Genomic DNA, 22,766 nt, shown 5'->3' with positions numbered 1-22,766 from the left:
ATGCACTTAACCTCTTCCTTGCAGATGAAGGTGCCAAGATATGGGTATATTGAGCAGTTTTAGAACGTTATGTGAACCAAGTGGCTTTGTGCCACTGATACTGCACCTCAGATAATCTCCTTATGTGCAGGAGTGGAGTTACATAGCTGTCTGGTGCTGTGGTGTACCAAACCTCTACATTTTATTGCTTACTCTCAAGGTCATAGTTGTCTTATGTGAATAATCCTTTTCTTGTTTGTGATTCTTTGCTGGGCATCAGACAGTGTAATGAGAATGTAAATCTGTGCAGTGGTGGGAGATACAGCATGAGCTGAGGAAGGCATGTGGGACAGAATTCAGTGTCCAGGAGTTTACCCTGGCCAGGAAATAGCAGCAACCTCCCAGAGAAGTGAAAACTAGGACCTTACTGAGGCAAATGGCAACTAGGTCATACAGAATTAGGTAGCTAAAAAGAAAAAATCACTGTGTGATGTTAAGTGATCAGTTGCAGGGCTTTTTTTTTTCAGTCACTAAATATGTGCTGTTGAAAGTGAAAAGTAAAACTTAACAGCTTTTAATTTGGCATCTTGTCTTGTTTTTTTCACAAGTGTAGGTGTACTAGGGTTGTGTTCCAGTGAATTACCTATCATATTTGAGGTCTTTCACACAAGTCATTTCAAACTATTTAAAACCTGAAGGATGGCAATCCTGAGTCAATTGCTGCCTGGGGGGAAATAAAAGAAAAACAAGAAAAAAGGCTTGAAGTGAGTGGGTTAGTGGTGGGGAAGAATGAAACAAGTTGCTTGCAAATAAAAATGTAGCATAACATCATGGTAACTTTATAAAATAAAAGATCTCATTAATCGTACATGAGTTTGTATTTGCTCCACTGTGTTTGTTTACAGTATCTCTTTTGTATGAATACTCTTTCAGGAGAAATCCATTTCAATTTGTGTGTTAGGACCTCAACACAGTGTGACTTACTTTTTAAGGAAGGTGTTTTAAAACAAGGTTTTCTTTTATGAGCTTTGTCAAATCAAGATACTTATATTGATGGCTGGCTTTTATTTAACAGATTCAGTGTGTGTGGCCGGATCTCAGTAACTCGTTTCCCTGACACAGTCAAACAGATTAGTAAATACAAAGTAACCATGATGCCTCAAGATAAGGACAAAGCATCACTAGCTACAACAGAAACTGACCCACAGGGAGCATTTTGTTTTAAGGCAAAATCAGGAACATACAATGTTCAGGTAAGAAAAAGTTTCCATTTCTTCACTGTAGGACTGCTGGGAGGTTTTAGAGATTTGAAACATTTAATTTCCAAAATTTGTGAAGTTAAATTTAGATTTTTCCTGGTCTTTTTCTCTTGTTTGCACTATTTAAACAATGACAGTAATTTCCTTTTTTTTTTTTTTGATTAATAAGCTGAGATTCCCATGCTTCTTGCTCTTTACACTTGTTAAAAGGAGATCAGGCCAGTTGGGTTGAAAGCTCTTATTTCTCTCTCTTTTTAGTTGTGATATCCCTTAGACTGCTTTTTAACATAATGTGTTATCCTATGAGACATGCAGTGTTTACTTTTCTCAGCTGTCTGAATGGTTCCTGAGAACGTGTAGCAGAACCACCATGAATTTTGCATTGGGGAAGATAGTGCAGGCTAGAAGACAAGGAAGTGCATGGTTATAATCATAGAATCATAGCATAGTTAGGGTTGGAAAGGACCTTAAGATCACCTAGTTCCAACCCCCCTGCCATGGGCAGGGACACCTCACACTAATCCATGCTACCCAAGGCTGTGTCCAACCTGGCCTTGAGCATTGCTAGGGATGGAGCATTCACAGCTTCTCTGGGCAACCCATTCCAGTGCCTCACCACCCTTACAGTAAAGAACTGCTTCCTTATATCCAATCTAAACTTCCCCCCATTTAAGTTTCAACTTAACTTTCCTCTAACTGTCCTCATAGATAGTGAAATAGGCTAATGCAGAAGCATCATGAAGTTCAGTCAGACTTTTCAAACTGAGCTGTTTGGAGGATTTTTAGGTCAGTTTTGTTGTTATTCTTTGGAACATTTTTATTATGGAATTTTGGAATGCATATTTGGGAGACTAGTTTTGCTTTGCTGGGTTTTATAGTAAATTTCCATTTTCTAATTTCTGGTAAGGGGATCAAACTTAGCAGAGTGGTGTATTTCAACTAGTATCTAAAGCTGGTGATGTCTTGATTTCATATACTCTACAGGTGATTATTCCAGAAGCTGAGACCAGAGCAGGATTGGCTTTGAAACCCAAAATGTTCCCTGTTACTGTTACAGACAGACCAATAATGGATGTGACCTTCTCTCAGTTTTTGGCTTCCATCTCAGGGAAGATCTCTTGTTTAGGTGAGCCAGCTCTGAAAGTGAAGTGGAAATAGGAACAGAGAACTTTAGCACTGCATGTGTGAATGAGTACTGTTTAGATCAAGATACATCAGCTCTTTTTTTGGGAGACCTTACAGCCTAGTAATGTACCTTAATAAAGTTTGAAGTAAAGTTACATACCTAATTTTAATGCTTGTTAGGAATAAGCAAGTATTCCTTCCTCAGGAAGGAATGCTGGCCTCTTTTCCTCAGAAGATGCGTAAGTTCTAGAAAGAAATGCTCCTGGCTGACACTAGGTGTACTGTACATCAATCAGAGGAGTATTGGAGGTGAAAAGACATCAAGAAATAAAAAGGCAGGGCATGTAAAAACCTGTAGGCTCTAGGCTCAAGCTCTCAACAGAAGCTTGCAATCTGCTTTTTCATGAGCTTTTACTCTTTTGTTTTAGTATAACGTTTCTTTCTGCTGCTATTTTTCTTGATTACCCACTGATTTCAGCAGATGATTATTGGAGATTGACATTTTTTTCTCTGAATCCTCTCTGTGCTTCATGTTTTGTCTCTCTGGTGTTTACTGGGCCCTATAGTCCCCGCAGAGCAAGGTGGACCCAGGGATTTAATGGTGGCCTCTGGTTGTTACTTGCCATTAAATAAAAGAATATGATTAAAAGTCTCAAACCTCCTGAAGAATTCAAAACAGCACTGGTAAACATGTGCTTAGGATATAAGAGTTTTAATTGGAAAGATTCCCTACTGGAAGAGAGTTATCATTTTAACCTTAGTACACACAAAGCTTGCTTGGAGTGGGGGTTTTGGAGGGCAAGCTGACAAGCCAGAATGCAGTCTCATTTTCTCTGTCTTTTCTGCACAGATGCTTGTGGTGATCTGGTGGTGACATTACAGTCTGTGAGCCGCCAGGGTGAAAAACGCAACCTGCAGCTCTCTGGAAGCATGGACTCAGTGGCCTTCACATTTGAAAATGTGCTACCTGGCAAATACAAAGGTTGGATTATGGGGAACTACTTGAAGTCTTACCTTAGTAGCTAAATTTGTGACTTTATCTGTATACTTCGTACTGTTTGCAGTACGCCCACCATGGAACTAGTTTTGAAACTTGAGAGAATCAGGAAAAATGCAGGAGTTGTGGTTTAAACCGAGCCAGTAACTCAGAACCATGCAGCTTAATAATGAACTTACTTACTCAAGCCTAAGATTAGGGGCAGACCTTGCTTCCAGAATACCTCTCCTAAGAGCAGCATGTGTTTTGGCCAGCCTGCCTTGGCCCCCTACAAGAATAAATTGTTTTCCAGGGAAAGATGTGGAAGCAGTGCATACAGATTGCTCTTTTTATATATGAGTCGGAACATCTTTTCTCCTGATGAAATTGGAGTTTAGGTTCTAATGTCCTGTAGGCTTCTTTGACTGTCACAGTGATAATGCACATTGCAGAACTTTCCTGGGTGACCAGACTTCATTAATCCTTTTTATAATAGCTTTTCTGTTATGGGACATGCTGGATTCTTGGTGATGCTGCAGTGAGACAGGTCTATTCCAGCAGTCATTGTCTGCCTTTGAAGTTTATTATCAGGAAAGTTAAAGTGATATGAGCTTTTTACACCACAAAACTTGCTCTTATTCGCACAGTTTTACATTACTAAAATGCTTTATGTGGTGTATATTCTAGTAAGCATTGTACATGAAGACTGGTGCTGGAGGAATAAGTCATTGGAGCTGGAAGTCATGGAGGAAGATGTTTCAGGAGTAGAATTCAGGCAGACTGGATATATGCTGAGGTGTTCTCTTTCTCATGCAATTACACTGGTACGTAGATAACAGACATCCTTGTATTTTTTTAGTAAGTTTGTGAAGGTAGGTTGGGATATGCTTCGAATCAAGGCTTTCTTGTGTCTCTAGACAGTCATAAAGCACAGCAACATTCATGTTTAGAGTGCTTTGAGATTAGTCTCTCAGATTTAGTGAAATGGCCTTGTGTTATTAACTGCTATGAAAGAGAAGCATTAATGTATGTTTAGGCAAATACCGTTTTAATTTTGTTGTTTGGAAGTTAGTAACAGTGAATTGTGTTGTGGCTTCACAGGAATTTTATCAGGATGGAAACGGACCAGAGAATGTTGGTGTTTATAACCTGTCCAAAGGAGTTAATAGATTCTGTCTTTCAAAGCCAGGTAACAGCTCTAAAATGTTAGTTTAAAAACCAAAAAGGAACCAGTCAAGTAATACTGCTGAGAATTAAAAAGAAATCTCTTGTGGCTTCTGAGAGGCATTATTTCATTTATACATATGTGTGTATATATGTGTATATGGATGCTCTGTTCTAAGTTTTCTGAATTCTCATACTATTTTGTCCTTTACTTAAATACAGATTCCAAAAGTAAAAGAATTATTTTCTTTTACTTGGTGAAGGGCTTTGATCTCCGATGAATGAAGAGCATGTTCAAATAACCTTGATCATATGGGTTCCATTTGTCACATTAATATGTGAGTGACAAATGGAAGTTTAATTTCAGTGCAGGATTCTTGAGGTATAACTGGTAAAAGTACCACAGGGTTATCTATAACATGAAAAAAGAATGCTTTTAAATTAGATTTCTTTTTCTTCTCTTTTGAACATCTTAGAGCTAATTCTCTGTTAGGCTGCCTTAGCAAAACAGTTAACAGATCCAATTTTCAGCTTTAATCCTTAGAGCCATTGGCCTCATTCATAGAATCATAGAATAGTTAGGGTTGGAAAGGACCTGAAGATCATCAAGTTCCAACCCCCCTGCCACAATACAATTCACAATACAATAACACAATGGTTCTGTAATTAGTCAAAGGGTATTAGCTATGGGACCATTATAGGTTATGTCTGAGCTTGTTTGGTTTGTTCCGTTTGTAATTATGTTTATCTGTGCTGATGCCTAATTGTGTTTTGTGTCAGCATACATGAGAAATTGCACAGCTTCCAATAGTAATCTGTGACTGAACAGAAGCAGATTAATTGACAACCGTTTGTGTGAAAGGGAGATGTATAGTCAGATTTTATAATTGCTTCTGTACCATGGGTCTCTTGAGAGTGCTGTTGACACACTAACCTTGAATTTTTTCAGCAGATCATTCACTGACTTAATATTTACAGGTGTATACGAAGTGACCCCGCGTTCCTGCCACCAGTTTGAACATGATTATTACACTTACGACACGTAAGAGTCTATCGATATGCTTTCATACAGCTTCCTGCGGCTGCAGCTACTTTTATTTTCGGCTCTTCAGGATGTGTTGCTATGACTATCTCTGACCAATAGAGGGCAGATTCAGGAAAGTGTATCAGAATTTCGCTTGCCTTTTCTAGTCTTAAAAAAATAACTAATGATAGGCTTAAAGATGCTTTTGGTACTTTAACTGGGGTTTTTTGTCAGCCTTTTGTCTAATATTGGTTTCTTTGTTTTGTAACAAAGGAGAGATATTTCAGTGGAAACTGTTGATCACTTGAGAAAGTTGAAATGCAAAAGATGGATAGTAAGTTTATTCAGAGATGTGTACTTACTGTTGTACATCCTTAGAGTCATGACTCTCTGGTGATTTGATTCCTCTCTCTCCAGTTTTTGCAATCTGAATAAATATTCACCCTAATGTCAAGTAAGCAGTGCTGATCTTCCTAGGATAGCCATGTTTTATTAGTTATTTATAGGCTGTGGTCTGGCAATGTGCTTAATGGCTCTTTGCTTCCAAAAAGAGTATTTCTGTTCCCAGACTACTTCTAATTCATGAACATGGCAGAAAATGAATTCAGCATTAAGATCTTACTCTTTTCTGCTGTGTTAGTGAATCAAAAGTGATGCACTCAAACAGGAGAGCCAGCACAGCATGAGTGAATGGATAGAAGCAGAAACCCTTTTTCAGCAGCAAAGAGCACCGTTAGCTTTTGGCATCTTGGTGAACTATGTCTAATATGACAAGCTTTTGAGTATCCTTCTGTTGTGTGTAAAGTACATATGAAATCAATCAAGTCAGCTTTAATTTGAGAAGAAGCAGGAGGAACGAAGGAAGGACTTGGTTTGGCCTGTTGTCTTGTCATAGTTTGGGGTTCAGAGCTGGAAAATGCTCCCTTTCTGATATGCTTATATCTCAGTACTACAATTTTGCTGTGTAATTTGTATGTTGTCTTTTATGAAGCACTTCTAACTTAGAGATGAGAGCATAAACTTTGCTAAATAAGATTTGGTTCTTTTCTTTAGGAGGGGGCCTTGAATTTATCTCTGTCACTTTGATTTACAGGTCCTCTCCTAGCATACTGACGCTCACTGCGATTCGACACCATGTCCTTGGCACGATTGTAACAGATAAACTGATGGATGTGACTATTACTATTAAGTAAGAACAAAGAAGTCTTGGTGCTATAAAAACTGGAAGAAATACATCTCTCTCATAAAGCTTTACTCTGTTTTTAATACCACAGTGGCTGCTTTCTAAAGGGATGGCATCCAACTCTAGACTGCAGGAGGTTTTTATGCTGAGATGTGCTTTGAGTTCTTTGTAGTTAGATAAATAAGTCCTAGTCGTTGTTTTGAATGTTGTCACTTCATTTCAATATAGCCCCTTTCTACTTGTATGTCATGATAATAAGGGATTGTTATCTGAGTTTTTACACACTTTAATGAACTGAAATTTCAGAATTCAGGGGTATTGTTTTAGCTTCAATCTGAGCTCTTTAGCACTAGCATCTATTTTTTTCTCTTTTTTTTTTGTTTCCTCAGAATGAGAATCTGCTGCTTTAGAGCATTGTTGCTGGTGTGAAAGGGGTTATAAAAGGAAAACCATGCAGAGTGATCACACACTAATGTGCCAGTTTATGTTAACTGAGCAGACAGCTCACTACAGAGCACTGATTTGGGAACAGCTTTAATTGTATGAGGTGCCAGATCTGCCTGGAAATGTCTGATAATGATGAGCACTTTACGAATGCTCTGCTGATGTCTCCTTGTTCTAGACTATGGTTCTCAAACTTTCTAGAGTGTAGAAATTTGTTTTCAGAGAACAAATTACCTGCAGAGCATTCCCTTGAATTCCCTGAGTTTGTTCAACCTATAACTGCAACTACTGGGGAACCACAGCAGTGGGAAAAGAAACATTGAGACAGCAGAATGCCATTAGGATTTTAAAAACAACTTAGTGAGGAGATGAACATTGTTCTGGCCTAGGCTGGTTGTTTCTTTTGAGACAAGTGCTTTGAAGGCAGCTCAGTTGCCACAGCATGTCTGTGTTCAAGCCTACCTGAAGCTTTTCAGCCAAAGTCTGATTTGTGAAGTGGCATCAAAATAAAAGGAACAGCTCTGGATTTAAAAGCAAGCCAATTGTTTTTAACAAGTTTATTAAAAACAGATCCATGGCAGGGATCCATTAACTTTCAGTTAACCAAAACAACCTGAACAACCTCAACTAAAAATAAAGCTGATTCTTAACAAGCCATCATCAGAAATTGTTATGCTTGGAAATAACACTGTAGTAATTTACTATTGATATTGTGAGACTGTGTGTTTATAGGTTTTAAGACAATTTTTTTTATATGTTTCTGTATTGTCTCTGGACTGCAGAGAAATAATTTAAAGCCTTGGTGAAACTTACTGTGATACAGTAATAGTATGTGTTTCTTTCATAAAAGACAGAATATAGGTGAAGACTGAAGCAGGAGACAGAACTATCCTGATAATCTAAAGTGGTTGCAGGGAAAGTAATCATGATCATTGCAGTAAACTCCTTGTAGACAATTTTGCAATGTTCTGTGATGGTTTTTCAGACTATTGCAAAAGAGACAGGAGATAAGATACAAAAGATGGTTGGAGAATAGAATAAATTGCTAGAAAAGAGAGGGTGTAAGATCTGGTAAAGGGAAACAAGATGCATTGTTCTGAGCTGACAGAAAGAATGCAGTTAAACTTACCTAGCAATCTCTTCAGTGGGCAGGGACAGGATAGCTGAATGGTTCAAATCTATAGGGCAGATAGGTTAGAACTCACAGCTCTTCTTGGGAATTGCCAACTATTGGAAGTTTTTATTTGTGACAGAAGGTGTTTTCTCCTAGTAGACTCCTGACAGGTAGATTCTGAGGTCCTAGTACGAATAAAAAAAGGGTGCTGACGTGTCTTTTTATTTATTTTGCGTAACTCATCCTTTCTGTATTAAGCTTGTTGTCAGGTTTGGAATTCCAGCTTTTCTTTCTAAGTTTAGGGGTTTGTTAAAAATACTCTTGCAGACTCAAAAAATGTACCACTCCTGCTGGCTTGTCAGTGCTGCTGTGGAAGGTTATTGCCCCCACAGCAGAGCTGGTATATGGTCCTTGGTACAAAATCAAGACTGCTTACCATAAGCTAGGCAAAGATACTGGACGATGCAAAGTGGTTGATGTGTATGCATTTGATGCTGGCTCTGCAGTGGGATGCTGAGGCACACAAGAGAAGGAGGCAACAGGAATGTAGCTTCCTGAATGGTTATTGCATGATGAGGTAGAATTTGTGAGAGTTGCAAATAGGTCCTTTCCTGCTAGGGGCAGGTAGGTCACCTGTAGTCCTTATGAATGTGCCTTTCTTGTAATAACTGATTGATATGGAGGTTAAAAGTTTTAGCTGTGCTTGGAATAAATTGCAGGAATTGATTTAAAAAAAGAAAATAGATTCTAGCACTTGTCTGCTGTGATATAAAGGCAATAATTAACAGATAAAACAAGTTTTTATCCCTCCATGCAGAAGGAGCTGATTTTGTTTTCTCCCCTGTGCTTTCAGGTCATCCATTGACAGTGAGCCTGCCTTAGTTTTGGGGCCCCTGAAATCTGTACAGGAGTTACGTAGGGAGCAGCAGCTGGCAGAAATTGAGACCCGCCGACAGGAGAGAGAAAAAAAGGGTCAAGAGGAGGAAGGAACAAAGCCACCAGTGCAAGAAATGGTGGAGGAACTCCAAGGACCATTCTTATATGAATTTTCATACTGGGCAAGGTAATACCAAACTCCAATGGACCCGGTGTAATCTTTGTTCTATTGTTTGGTGTTGCCACCAGACACAATAGTGATATATTCCATGCAGGAAAGATGCTGTACAGGTACCCATGCATGTTCTTGTTGACTGTCAGCTAAATGAAAACTAGTACCATATAGTATGAATCTTGCTTAGGTTATTGTTTGCAATTTTTCCTTGGGGTATTTAGATGGATTCTTGGGTCAATATGCAGTTGATATTCTGGATAGAATAAAATATTCTATTCTACACAGGAACTGCTAATTCCATTTTCTTCTAATCTTATTTGTGTTTTACAGGTCTGGAGAGAAAATTACTGTAACACCATCATCAAAAGAGCTGCTTTTTTACCCACCGTATGTGGAAACAGTTGTTAATGGAGGTAAATATAAATAAAATCTACCTTAAAGGGAATATATTTTTAAGGCAGAAGGGTATCTGTATAGATGAATGTATGACTAGCTCTTCAAAGGTAATGTTAGGAAAGTTTCAGTTGCAGCTATTTCTTTTGGCCAATTTCACTCTGAAATTTGGAAGCATTGGTATTTGGTAGAGGGTGCAAATACAGTTTGTATCAGCAGAATATGCTTCCAAATGCTGAAAGACCACCTGGCACAAGAGGAAGCGCTAGATTTCTTGGTTAGATGCTCAGAATTGTTCATATTACTTTCATTTAGACAAATATTTGTGCAAAGCAATATTTGTCTTTTGAGTTTGTTCCCAAATTCAAGTTTCTGTTAGGTTTGTTGGTTGTTTTTTTTTTCTTTGGTAGTAAATTACAATAATAAAAATAGTCATAAAAAGTAAACTTCAGAATTGTCAGGATTATCATCAGTCAGTGCTACTTGTAAGTCAGTGTCCGTCTTGCCCTCAGATCGCTCAGATGGTGTAAGTGAACAGACTTGGATTGAAATCACTAGATAATGTTAAGTATCCCTTTTTATGTACCTCTTCGTTGTACACATTCTAAATATGTTGGAGAGGAGGGAAATAAAATGTTACTTATGTCACTAAACATGACATACGCAGGCCTGAATTTGAACTCAAAAGAATTTTGTCCAAGTTCTGTATAGTATCAGCTAGAAGGGCACGTTGTTGGAATGTTCTCCATGCTGCAGTACATGCAACTTAATGAATCCTTGAAGCACTTAGCAAATCCAGAATGTTTGTTTTTGAGATGTGCTTTTTAGCTTTGGAACTCAGATACTGATTTTGGGAACATTCAGGTGTTTTGAGATGTAATTGTCTTGGTTGAGCTCTTATTCTGAGGTTGAAGAACATCAACTGGTCACTTTGGAAGTAGTTAAACTCTTGGTGTAAGACAGAGTGGTGAGTGTATTTTGACTTTCTTGTTTGTCTTAAATCCCCTTTGCAATGACCAAGAGAGTTGTCCTGGAAAGCTGATAGAGATTCATGGAAAAGCCGGCTTATTTCTAGAAGGGCGAATTCATCCTGAATTGGAAGGTGTTGAGATTATCATTGGTGAAAAGGGAGCAGCTTCCCCGCTCATCACAGTTTTCACTGATGACAAAGGTGCTTACAGGTAATTAAGAGATTAGTTTTGATATTTTGGATTCTGTAGTTAAAATGCAGTGCTGACTTGACAATTCATATGTGCTATCCAGGTGCTGTTTTTAAAAGAGTTCTTTCCTTTTATTTGAAGTGTTGGGCCACTCCACAGTGACTTGGAATACACAGTCACTGCTCAGAAAGAAGGGTTTGTTTTGACTGCAGTAGAAGGAACAGTTGGGGACTTCAAAGCTTTTGCTCTTGCTGGGGTGACGTTTGAGGTAATGTTCTAAACACTTTGGGTTCTGAATGAATAGTGTTTGCAGTTAGAGATAGACAGGCAAAAAAGTTAGCTCACATCTCCCAGCCAAACACAAATGGGTGTGGGATCTGGGGATAATCTTGTCATGGGGAAACAAGTCTCAGTGGGTGACCTTAGTTGCAGGCCATGAGTTGCCATGCAGAAGATATTTTGCAAGGTTTGTAGAGGGAAGGAGCCTGCAGACCAAAAGACTGGGTTTGTTTGCTTATGTAGAGTTGGACCACATTCTCTTAATGATTTTTATCCCTCAAGGTGATCTTTTCATGTGCAATCTACTTCTAGTCTTTGGGATATCTTGTTCTAGCCACCAGATGTCCTTTGAAGTGATAGAGAATGACTGCTCTGGTGGCACATGCTATTCATGGCTGGGACTGCCCAGGTGGTGACAGCAGAAGCTTCTGTAGCTCTGCAGTCTCACACAAAGGAATGGGCTGCAGATGTGGCTACTTTTCTTCTGCTTGCAGCCAAGTGCTCAGAGCCAGCCCATCCATGTACTCTGCAAAGGGCTTCTGAACTGAACCCTTCTTCCTAAAGCAACCCTCACTTACACTTAAAATTACTGCTTTTTCAAAAATAGATCAAGTCAGAGGATGACCAGGCTCTTGCTGGAGTTCTTTTGTCTCTCAGCGGAGGGGTGTTTCGGTCCAACCTCCTTACGCAAGATAACGGCATGCTGACTTTTTCCAATCTGGTAAGTTGAAATGAATTCTTCTGATTGTGGCTGCATGTGCAATGCTGTGTTACTTGCCCTCCAGAATAGGGATGCTATTGGCTCCCTTCAGTGGCTGGGGACGTATGGCCTCCTTTGAAATTGGAAACCACAGTGAGCAATGTAGGTCCCTCAGAGCGACAACACTAAAAATCTTACCAAGTGAAAGAGGCAAAATCTAACCTAACGAGATTCTTCACAACAGGTAGTAGATGATGTTGATGGATCTCAGTTACTAATTTGCAGTCTGTAAGCATGAAACAAGCCAATTAGTTGATGATCATTTGAGAGTCTTTAGAGGAAAGAAATCTAATTAGATTATTGATCTGTATATGTGCATAAACATGCCTGAATAGTTTACTTGCAGACATCCTTCTCTTCTGGTCACTTCCTTGTCCTTGAGGTTTTGTGGTAAGGTTTTAGGGCCATAGTTTCCTTTCACTCTTCAGGCTTTATCACCTTAGGGAGTTTCCTGAGTTTCTTGCCCCATTTGCTTACTGTTTTTCAGTGTTCACATCTTTTGATCAGTTTGACCTACAGCGAGGACAGAGAACTTGAGCTTTTTAGGGAGCTCTTGCAGAAATACAGTTGTTTAGAATTGGAGAATTTTTGTGCTGCTATCGGTAAACAGCTTGGTTTATGTCTCTTTGCAGAGCCCAGGGCAGTATTACTTTAAACCCATGATGAAAGAGTTTCGCTTTGAACCATCGTCACAAATGATTGAAGTACAGGAAGGACAGAATCTCAAAATTCGGATAACTGGATACAGAACAGCTTACAGGTCAGTGAAGATGAAATGCCATGCAAAATGCTACCTACTCTGTCAGGAGGCATTGTGCAAAATGTATGTCTTCTGATACACCTCTGGTCTGAAGGTTTGGAAGGTTTCTCCTCCCCCTCTACTCTGCCTTGGTGAGGCCACATCTGGAATATTGCGTCCAGTTCTGGGCCCCTCAGTTCAAGAAGGACAGGGAATTGCTTGAAAGACTCCAGCGCAGAGCCACAAAGATGATTAAGGGAGTGGAACACCTCCCTTATGAGGAGAGGCTGAGGGAGCTGGGTCTCTTTAGCTTGGAGAAGAGGAGACTGAGGTGTGACCTCATCAGCGTTTACAAATATGTAAAGGGTGGGTGTCAGGATGATGGAGCTAGGCTTTTTTCAGTGATATCCAGTGATAGGACAAGGGGCAATGGGTGTAAACTGGAGCATAGGAGGTTCCACGTTAACATCAGGAAGAACTTCTTTACTGTGAGAGTGACAGAGCACTGGAACTGGTTGCCCAGGGAGGTTGTGGAGTCTCCTACGTTGGAGGTATTCAATGCCCACCTGGACAAGTTCCTGTGTGATGTAACAAGTTCCTGTGTAACTCTAGGTTACCCTGCTCTTGCAGGGGGGTTGGACTAGATGATCTTTTGAGGTCCCTTCCAACCCTTGGGATTCTGTGATTCTGTACTTCTGAAGGCACAATTTAACTGTGTTATGCTGTGTATAAGTACCTTTTTTAGCCTTTTCTCATGCATGTTGATATATAACTAAGCCCAGATGGCAGGCCTGTAAGGAGAAGTATTGCTATGAGAGCGCTATGTTGGTGGCACTGGAAGTGGCTTGTGCTGGATCCAGTGAGAGAGGACTACTCTAGGGATAGCAGACCAATTCAGATACCTGACTTCAAGATCCTTCCTTTTCTTGCCCTCAGGGATAAGTGCTGGTGTTCATGGAGTTCAGAGAACTTGGATTCCTGAAGTCATGCTCTGAACTGCAGCCAATTCTATACATTGCAAATTCACTTTCTCCATGCTATGCTAAATATATTAAGTACCTTTTCATCATTTATACCAATAAAATATATTAAAAGTGTACATCAATTTGCAGCACATCTGTAGCAATTGGTTCTTTTTATACCTCTAGCTGTTACGGTACAGTTTCTTCTTTAAATGGAGAGCCTGAGCAGGGAATCTCAGTAGAAGCTGTGGGGCAGAAGGATTGTAGCATCTATGGAGAAGACACGATAACTGATGAAGAGGGCAAATTCAGACTACGTGGCCTTTTGGTAAGGATGAGAATGCGCTCTTTCATTTACTTTTATGTTAATGTGATAATGGAGCAATAAAATGTGTTTTATTAATTAGGTTCCAATTTCTGTTTCCCCATCACATTTGCTGCTCAAGATTCCCTTGAGTCTGTCTGTATTAGGAAATACTGTTGTGTAGTAAATGTTGATTCTAGTAAAGGGGGATAAAAGTACAAGTAGTGGAACAAATTTTTAGTACAGAACTCTGTAGAACCTGCTGCTAGTACACTGTGATGGCCCCCCACAAACACTGGACAGTTCTCATGACATGACCTGAGCCCCCAGTCAAGGTACTGAATATGTCTAGCGGTTTTTCAGCAGTGTGCCGGTGTTAGAGCAGAGAATTCCCTTAGGCAAAAGAATCTGGGGAAGCGTTTAGTTTCTCTTGTGAAAATACTGGGCCAGGATATTTGGTGTATGTCTGATGTTGATTTTTCAGCATGTATTTGAAATAAGCTGATTTGCAGGAAATGTGGAAGCTGAATTTATTGGATATTTATTTATTTATTGGATTGGATAATATGCGTAGTAAGCAATTTGCTGAAGTAGAAAGTATTTGATCAGGTTTTACTCCTGTGTAATATTTTCTTTCTAGCTAAAACACTTCACAGCAGATGATTCAACACTGTAATGTAATAAACTTGTGAAATTTCTGTGATAGCCCTTTTGTATTTGCTGGCAGTAAACACTGTTAATAGTGTTCTTGAGTTAAATATTCTACTCGAGAAAAGGAAGACTTTAACAGGGTAAAGTTAGATCTGTTTGGGTGGTATATCCTAAATGGAATGTTAGAAAATGCTCTTAATGTTTTTTAAAATTTAAGTGTGTATTATTCAGTGTTGGGATTTATTATCTAAATGTTGCTTTTAGCCTGGTTGTGTGTATCATGTGCAACTCAAAGCTGAAGGTAATGATCACATCGAAAGAGCTTTACCACAGCATCGGGCAATTGAGGTAATTTTTTCTTTTTCTGTATTGTAACTTAATTATGAAATGCGTCTGTCAGGGCATTATGTCTGTTCTGTCAGCAGCAATGTACTTGAATGCATTCTGTTTAGACAAGTGGCTTTCAGCAAGTAAACTCCCTAAATACAGGCCCCATATTGTGTGATTCAGCACCATAGCTTAAAACTGAAGTCAGATAAGCCCGAACAGTGAACAAGTGTAAAGGATTCTTTCACAGTCACAAAGACTGTACACCAAGAATCAAGAAAGTATATGTATAGAATACCTTTCAGTGTTTCTTTATGCTGTGGAACAAAGCAGTAGTGACTTGAGGATGTTATAAATTGTCATATTTTCCTATCTGTGTATTAAGTTATTGATTGATAGATCTCTTTATGCTTTATTTGGTCCAAATCCTGCAGTCTTGATGTAGGTGAAATTTGTCATTCAGGCTAGCAAATCTTTATAAAATGTAATAATAAATTTGAACTGAAGACTGATGAAATATTAAATATTCTTTCATCCTTACAGATGCATATTAGCTGCCTCGCATTTCTCTCTTGACATCCGCTAAAGGTTAATTAGCCTTCGTTAGTTATACAGAACTTTTCAGTTGGAGATGGTCATTATTTGAGCTCAGACAGTTGCCTGACCAGGGTGCCCTCCTTTGCAACAAAACAGAAAGGCAGAATCTTTCAAGTCCTTAGTGTCTTCTTGTTAAGAGTGCTTGCTGGTTGGGAAGGAGAAGAGCAGTACAAATTCCAGAAAATCATCTGAAGGTTATGTATTGCAAATGACAGCTGTATGCAGCAGCTTGTACTATTAGTATCCTTGCTAGCCTGCCATTTTCTCCAGGAGAGAAAGATTCTGCAAGATACCTGCAGGAAAAATGTACAGTCTTAGTGGCACCAGACTGTTGATACAGCCCCTGGCCTAACCATAACCTGTCTGTTGCCATAGTTCTTATTTGACTAAATGTCTTTCCTTACTCTGATCAGAGTTCAGATATAAGAACACAAATGTTTAATATTTTAAACAATTTTGAAGAATATGAAGTTATGTATTTTCAAAGTAGGTTGTATTATATGAGCATATCCTAGCATAGCAATATGTGTCTCTCAGCACAGATGCAAAAAAGGGAGACCAGTGTTCAGGTACCAGGCCTTCCTTTGTATGTAACTCAGCCTCTTACAAAATAATGCATGCTTCTGATACTTCTTCCATTTTTAGTTTAACTTAATGCCATCAGTCTTGTACTGATAATGTGCAAGTCTTTAATTGCAAGCTGTTCACTCTGGAGGAAAAGTACTTGCACTTGGAAAGCCTTCAAGTTTCCATGTGGTTAGTATAGAACAAAATATACTTTTTGTTTAAACAGTTGAGCAGTATTTGTGTTGTGCTGGGTGTCCTGATAACTGCTCCTCTGTTGATAAAAACATGGCTATGTTTTATGTTGCAGGTTGGGAACAATGACATTGGTGATGTAAATATTATAGCATTCCGGCAAATTAATCAATTTGATTTAAGTGGAAATGTAATTACGTCTTCTGAGTATCTCTCCACATTATGTGTAAGTTCAAGCCTTTCATCTTTAAGTGTGTTTGCCATTGGTTTCACAACAGTTTTTGGCAAGGTCACTGGAAATTGTTAAGTTGCCAGAGCACACATTTAATTCAGATTATGACTAAAACTTTAATGAAGGTGAATTTGAATTCCAGTTAGAATTAAGATTCCAGTGTTCCTGACTTCTTGCTTCAATGTTTCCATTTTTTTTTCCATGGGAGTATGTTTAAGAAATCCTTTGTTCTGGTTGGCCTCTGCATCTCTGGGTCTTCTTCCCTGGCCTTAGGGAGAGCAAGACAACAGGGGTGAAATGAGTCCTCTGTACCAGAGAATAGCATTACTTCCTGAAATACCTGGAAGTTTTGATATGCATGTCTGCTAGCAAGAAGATACCATGTGAATGCAATGACTTTATAGGATACATGGATTTAAAATGCAGTTATAAGAGAGACAATTAGTAAAGCTGAAATTTTCAAAATTCAAAAAACTGAACTATGAGCTGAAAAAAACAACACCCGTGATGCTTTTGGCTTAGCATGCAAATGCTGGAAGCATCTACATGAGGCATTAGTGTGGTAGGAGCTACAGTACCATTTCTAACATTTGAAAGCTACTTACATTTGCATGTAAATGTAATGCCTGGATTTATTTCAGACTAGTGTGTTACACATCTCACCTGCCAAGTTCTCATGCTAAGCTGTTTGGTTTCTGGGAGACATCCAAAGGATCGAGCAGTCAGAGAAGGTGCGAAGGGAAAATGTATCACCTTACTGAAGAACACCTGAGCAAGCTTCCCATCTTTCTGGGGAAATTTAGACCCTTGCAGTTCAGCCTAAGCAAATAGGAATGGATGTCAAAGTTTGATTATAAGGAAGTTACAGGCCTGTACATGTTTCATATTAGGATGGGGTTTGTGTTACATGTAATGCACATGTGCTGTTGGTGGGTGCGTATCATCACCTTTACTTTCAAGGCAGAAGTTTTTGTCTTTGAAAGATATTCTGAGATTTGATACAGACACAAGCAAGTGGTTTTGTGACCTCAGTCTGGTCCCTTCTGGTGATGTGGGCTTGATGAAACAACTGGAAATGCACTGCTGAGCTGTGGTTTGAGCTGCAACCACAGTAGGACTGAGCAGAAGTAACGAGAATTAAGTTGGGCTCTGTCTGCAAGGAGAGACAAGTCTTGGCAGATACCTGATCCAGAGGTTTACAAACAGTAGTATAGGTGCTGCTTCAGAGTGGTCCACAAAGCCCATGACTTTGCTTACTGTGTCCTCTGCAGGAGGCACAGTGGCTGATAAATATCGGTGTGTTCAGGCAGCCTCATGTAAGGAGGTGCTGCTGCCTCTACCAGCCTTACTTGACTATGATCATCCCTGGCAGTGTTCAAAACCAGGTTGGATGAAGCCTTGGGTGATATGGTTTAGTGTGAGGTGTCCCTGCCCATGGCAGGGGGGTTGGAACTAGATGATCTTGAGGTCCTTTCCAATCCTAACTATTCTATGATTCTATGATACAGTCCTCCTTTAATTATGCTAGTTTCTGAGCAAACTGTATTTGCTGCGGACTTAAGGCCTGTTCTATTGCTTGAGAATCTCTAGCTTGTTAAATTTAAGTGTACGGAAATTGGAATCAAGCAAAATGAGCCTTTTTGAGAAATAGAAACAACCCCCTGCTGCAAATTCCTATGAAGCTGCTGGGATTATTTAGAAGAATTAATTGCTTCTGGTTGATGCACAGCACAGGCTACTTTTAATACACTAGATTGATGAAAATATCAGACATCAGTTACTCTGAATTATTTCAAGTTCTGTGAGAAGACTGTTTCTGTGACTTTTTGCATCCCAGATTAGAACAGTTCTAGGTGTTTTTATTTGGCAACTTTCTGCTTACAAAACACATGACGAATTTTGAAGTGCTTTTACCCTTAAGATGTGGGATGCCTGAAATATCTATTGTAGTGCTTAAAAGTACCTGGTTTGTACTTTCTTCTTTCCTTCATAGGTGAAGCTCTATAAAAGTGAAAATCTTGACAACCCAATTCATACAGTCAACTTAGGCCTATCCCTGTTTTTCCATTTCCCACCACTGCTCCGAGATGGTGAGGTAAGGATATTGATAAATAATGAGCTTAGGTCATTTAATCTTTTTCTCTAAAGGTACAGAAGTTTATTTCTGGTGTATTCGTGCTGAAATAACCAATGTCTCAGAAGATTTGAAGCCTGCTAAACTGCCTTTAAGTCTGATTTTGTCTCAGGCTGCTACTGATGCTGTATACTGAATGTATTTTTTTTACCCACAGAATTATGTGGTGCTCCTGGATTCTACACTGTCTAAATCACAGTATGATTACACCCTGCCTCAAGTTTCGTTCACTGCTATTGGATATCATAAACACATTACACTGATCTTCAGTCCCACTGTAAGTACGAAATACTTAAATGTTCCAGTGTTCACCTTGAGAGCAATGGCTGGTAGCGTAGCCTGTATGTATTTTGTGGTCTTGGCCAAACTTTCTATTAATGTAAATATAAAGAGGTTTATGAGAGGTGTTAAAGTGACAATGAATTTGGCTTTGGCCACATTTAAGGCATCACCTGGTATGTTATGGGAGGCAGGTAGGGAGATCAGGAAGATGGTGTGTGTTTTTGCACTTACAAACACAGTGCAGTCAAATTTAGTGAAGTGTTTGTTCTGTAATACTTAAATGATCTTCTGCATCACTGTATGCTCAGATGCCAGCAGAGCATGAGAGAAACTTGAAATGGCAGTTATAAATGAAAGATGAAGATGGACCTGAAATATTTTTGTGCTAGTATGGTTGCTGTAGTATGATCACAGAGGAGTGGAAGGTAAATCTAAGCACACCGGCAAACTGTAAAGTGGAGACTGACCATTAATGCATTAGCTTTAATGAACAACAAACCCCAGGAAGAAGGTAAAATATGAATGAATCTGACCAAGGGGACTGCTTTGAGGCTGGACCTAAAATTGCTGAAGGCAGCACCTAGAAGGAAGTCAGATGGGAAGGGCTGGACATGCCATATGATCCTACTGCTGATGTTGTTTAAAGCTGAGGGATTTCATAGCCAAAATGACTTAAAGAAAAAGAAAAGAAAGGAAAAAACATCCACGGTCCCCACTGTTTTCAGAGAAAGTTGCCTGAACAAGATATTGCCCAAGGATCTTACATCGCCTTACCACTGACGCTGCTTCTGTTGCTGGCTGGTTACAACCACGATAAGGTAGGTCATGGGTTTTCTTCTCTTCTCCAAATACTGTTGTCTTATCAATGAATACTTTGTACTATGTTAAGTGAGGGTTTGTTGAAAGTGTTACCCAGACAGAGATGCAGTCAGCAGTCCCCTTAAGGGACACATTTGAAGAAAAGCCACAGTGTAGCCATGTTATTGGACAGTTACCTTCCTTAAAAAAAAACTTTGTGTGATGCTGAGTTCCTGTGCCACTGCTGAACTTTATCTTCTCATTCGATGACTCTGGGAAATAAAAACAATGTAGCAGCATTCAAATGCAGATAATCAGACTCAGTGACAATAGAAATGAAAATAAATATTTAATTTACTTCAGAAACAATCAGACTGGAAAGAATCTTGCAAGTCATTGACTCTGGTCTCTTTAGCCTTATACCCTCCCTAGTGAAAAAGCTCTCAAGAGACATATAACTACCTACTGTATAACCCCTCTGGCTTTGTTAACAAGCCATGCTCTCCTAGTCTTCACTGATGTGTCTTGAGTTTCTGTTTTGCTGATAAGAGAAGTTTGTCGGTGCTGTTTGATTTCCTCTCATAGGTAAGATAGCTCAGAACATGGGATTCTCTGGGATATTCTTTGCTGTCACTGAAAACAGTGGTGGTTTTCTAGACTCAGGACTCAAAACTGCTTTTCTTGCTGGATTACTGCAGGGAAAAAACAGTTACAGACAAGCATTTTAGTTTTTGATTGTCAGAAATTTCCAGAAGTTTGGTCTGATTCCTTCCCAAGACTTGCTGCCATTTTCTGGTATCTTTGTAGATATGCCATTTTTGCTGTAAGTTCTGTTTATCTGGGGATGCACAGATCTGAAGAAGGTTTCCATTCACACCTTACATACCATTGTAATCACAACCTGCTTCCCCTTCTTTTCTTTGCCTAGCTTATTCCCTTATTGCTACAGCTGACAACCCGGCTGCAAGGAGTACGTGCTCTCGGACAGACTGGTTCTGACACAGGTGGCTCAGAGGATGCAAAGAGGCAAACAAAAAAACAGAAAACAAGACGGACGTGAGATGGACTGATTTCATGCAGTGGTGCTCTGTCAAACTGGAGCCTGAGGAAGCAAAGCCACTAAAACACTCTTTTGTTGAACTTGTGGACTTTACATTGTCATTGCTATATGAGCACCGTTTGTCACACTAGCTCCATTTTGGTTGTAAATTTTCTATGGAGTCTATAGATTTCCTTGTTGTAAAGTAATGAAATGAATGCCTCTGTTGGCACTGTGAGTGCATCTCCCATACTTGAAGACAGTGAATGATTTATTTTTTCTCTGCAGTGGAACAGGTCATGCTGTCTTTGTTAATCATTTGTACAAGCAGTGGTAATAGACTGCTTGACTTCACTTTCAGTCTCTGTATTTTGAAGATCTTTTTTCCTTGACACCAACTTTACAGAAGCAGCACGTAGGGATTTTACTAAATCAGTGGTGCTTGAAACAAAGTTTTGGGGGACATACATGAACTGGCGAATTATATCTTTTTCACTTCCAGTTCAGCAGCTTGATTGAAGAGTCTGTCATCTGCACAGCTGTGATTTCAGTTCTTATCTAATGATTGTTATCTTTGATTAGAATCGGGTTTTTGCCCGATGAAGACAGATTGTTGATGTCAGGTAAGTTTCAATGATCCTACTGCTAAAGAAGTGTTTAAATTTCAGTTCTGTAGACAGTGTGATCTCTTCACACCTCCAGTATTCGTGAAGTGGCACCAGTTGATTGTACCGTTCTTTCCAAAGCTGTTTGATGTTGGTGATACCCAATCACTCCTGTGGCTGTCACTTCTACTGCTCGGCCATGAGCAGCCTGTTTGCCAGTTGATTTTTTTTTCTTTTTCTTTTTTTTACTTTTTTCAACTTTGTTTTTTCTTTACTTTAAGAAATGTGAGCTTTTCAAATTCTCCAATGCATACAGGCCCAATAATGTAGTCTGTAATAAACAGCTGTTTCTTACAGGCTATCTTTTGATTCTTGTTTGAAATAGACACTTGAACATATACAGTTTAAATGTTAATGGGGCTTTTTATTGACAAATACTGTAAAGGTTAATAGAGCTTTTGAAAGATGCACATAAATGCTTACAGATATTGCAGAGACATTGGTACTGCCAGTAAGTGGCAATGTTTCTCTTTTACAGTACTTGAAATAAAGTCCTTTTACATTTAAATATTGAAGCTTACAAACCCTACCATTGTTAGAAATTTGGATGCGACAGGTTTCATGCTATTTTTGTTGGTATTTTGTACTTGTTTGGGCCTAAATAATGAAGACTTCATTCAGTGATTATTCTAATCTCTCTGAGGAAAATTTTATCCAGATCATAATAAAAACAAAGACAAAGCATTCATGTATGGAGTTTGAGATGAAGCTGTAATAAACTGTCATGCTCACTGCTTAATGACCTTGAATTTTATACTGCTGTGATGAAATATATGGGGAAAAAACAGTGTTGTAATTACATTGTACATTTTCAATGCATCTTTATTTTAAGCTGGTGAATGTTAAGAAAGGTATTGCTACTTTGGGTGAATGTATGAGGAAGAATTGCACATATCCATGTGCCCTGAGGGAGTACCAGATATCCTGACCTCTGAACTGTGGGACTTGCTGATGATTGACCTTAAACACTGGAAGTGCTGTTAATAAAAGGAAAGAACTGCTAATAATTGCTAATTTAATAGTTGCTTCTAAACCCAGGATTTGCCCAATGTCTCTTCTCAAAATTTTCTTTTCTTTGCCTTCTGCAGCACCCTGGAGCTCTCCTCGCTTCCAACCCTGTGTTTTGAGGTTTATTCTGCTTTTGAAGTGTTTATTCCTAACAGAAACTATAGCTTGCAGTGTCTTACTTGGCAGAGAAGTCGTGATGCTCTTTGAGAACATGGAGAAAACTAACACATGAGATAATTTTCTAAAGCAGAACTAAATGCCAAGAAATCAGTATCTCCAATTATATTTAGAAACGAATAATCAGATACACAGATGCAAGCAGAGAAATCAGTGTGGTTTCCCAAACCCCCAGAGCCAC

At 39.1% G+C, this 22,766-nt stretch overlaps 1 protein-coding gene across 1 annotated transcript in view; it reads left to right on the top strand.

Annotated features, from left to right (window-relative positions):
- LOC101868299 (nodal modulator 1) overlaps window positions 1–22,405 on the top strand; it is a 29,481-nt gene extending 7,076 nt beyond the window's left edge. Inside the window, exons 12-31 of the mRNA XM_031044012.2 lie at window positions 1,055–1,232; window positions 2,223–2,364; window positions 3,214–3,345; window positions 4,027–4,163; window positions 4,441–4,528; window positions 5,482–5,545; window positions 6,621–6,716; window positions 9,122–9,331; window positions 9,650–9,732; window positions 10,734–10,893; window positions 11,014–11,140; window positions 11,759–11,872; window positions 12,544–12,671; window positions 13,799–13,940; window positions 14,832–14,915; window positions 16,366–16,476; window positions 18,476–18,577; window positions 18,774–18,893; window positions 19,624–19,716; window positions 20,625–22,405. Coding sequence (XP_030899872.1) covers window positions 1,055–1,232; window positions 2,223–2,364; window positions 3,214–3,345; window positions 4,027–4,163; window positions 4,441–4,528; window positions 5,482–5,545; window positions 6,621–6,716; window positions 9,122–9,331; window positions 9,650–9,732; window positions 10,734–10,893; window positions 11,014–11,140; window positions 11,759–11,872; window positions 12,544–12,671; window positions 13,799–13,940; window positions 14,832–14,915; window positions 16,366–16,476; window positions 18,476–18,577; window positions 18,774–18,893; window positions 19,624–19,716; window positions 20,625–20,756 — 2,443 coding nt within the window. The 3' untranslated portion in view covers window positions 20,757–22,405. The remainder of the gene's footprint in view (window positions 1–1,054; window positions 1,233–2,222; window positions 2,365–3,213; window positions 3,346–4,026; window positions 4,164–4,440; window positions 4,529–5,481; window positions 5,546–6,620; window positions 6,717–9,121; window positions 9,332–9,649; window positions 9,733–10,733; window positions 10,894–11,013; window positions 11,141–11,758; window positions 11,873–12,543; window positions 12,672–13,798; window positions 13,941–14,831; window positions 14,916–16,365; window positions 16,477–18,475; window positions 18,578–18,773; window positions 18,894–19,623; window positions 19,717–20,624) is intronic.
- Window positions 22,406–22,766: the final 361 nt, after the last annotated feature.

The sequence above is a fragment of the Melopsittacus undulatus genome, chromosome 8 (assembly GCF_012275295.1).
Source record: "Melopsittacus undulatus isolate bMelUnd1 chromosome 8, bMelUnd1.mat.Z, whole genome shotgun sequence".
Taxonomy (NCBI): Eukaryota; Metazoa; Chordata; class Aves; order Psittaciformes; family Psittaculidae; genus Melopsittacus; species Melopsittacus undulatus.
This window is presented reverse-complemented; position numbering and strand designations above follow the sequence as displayed.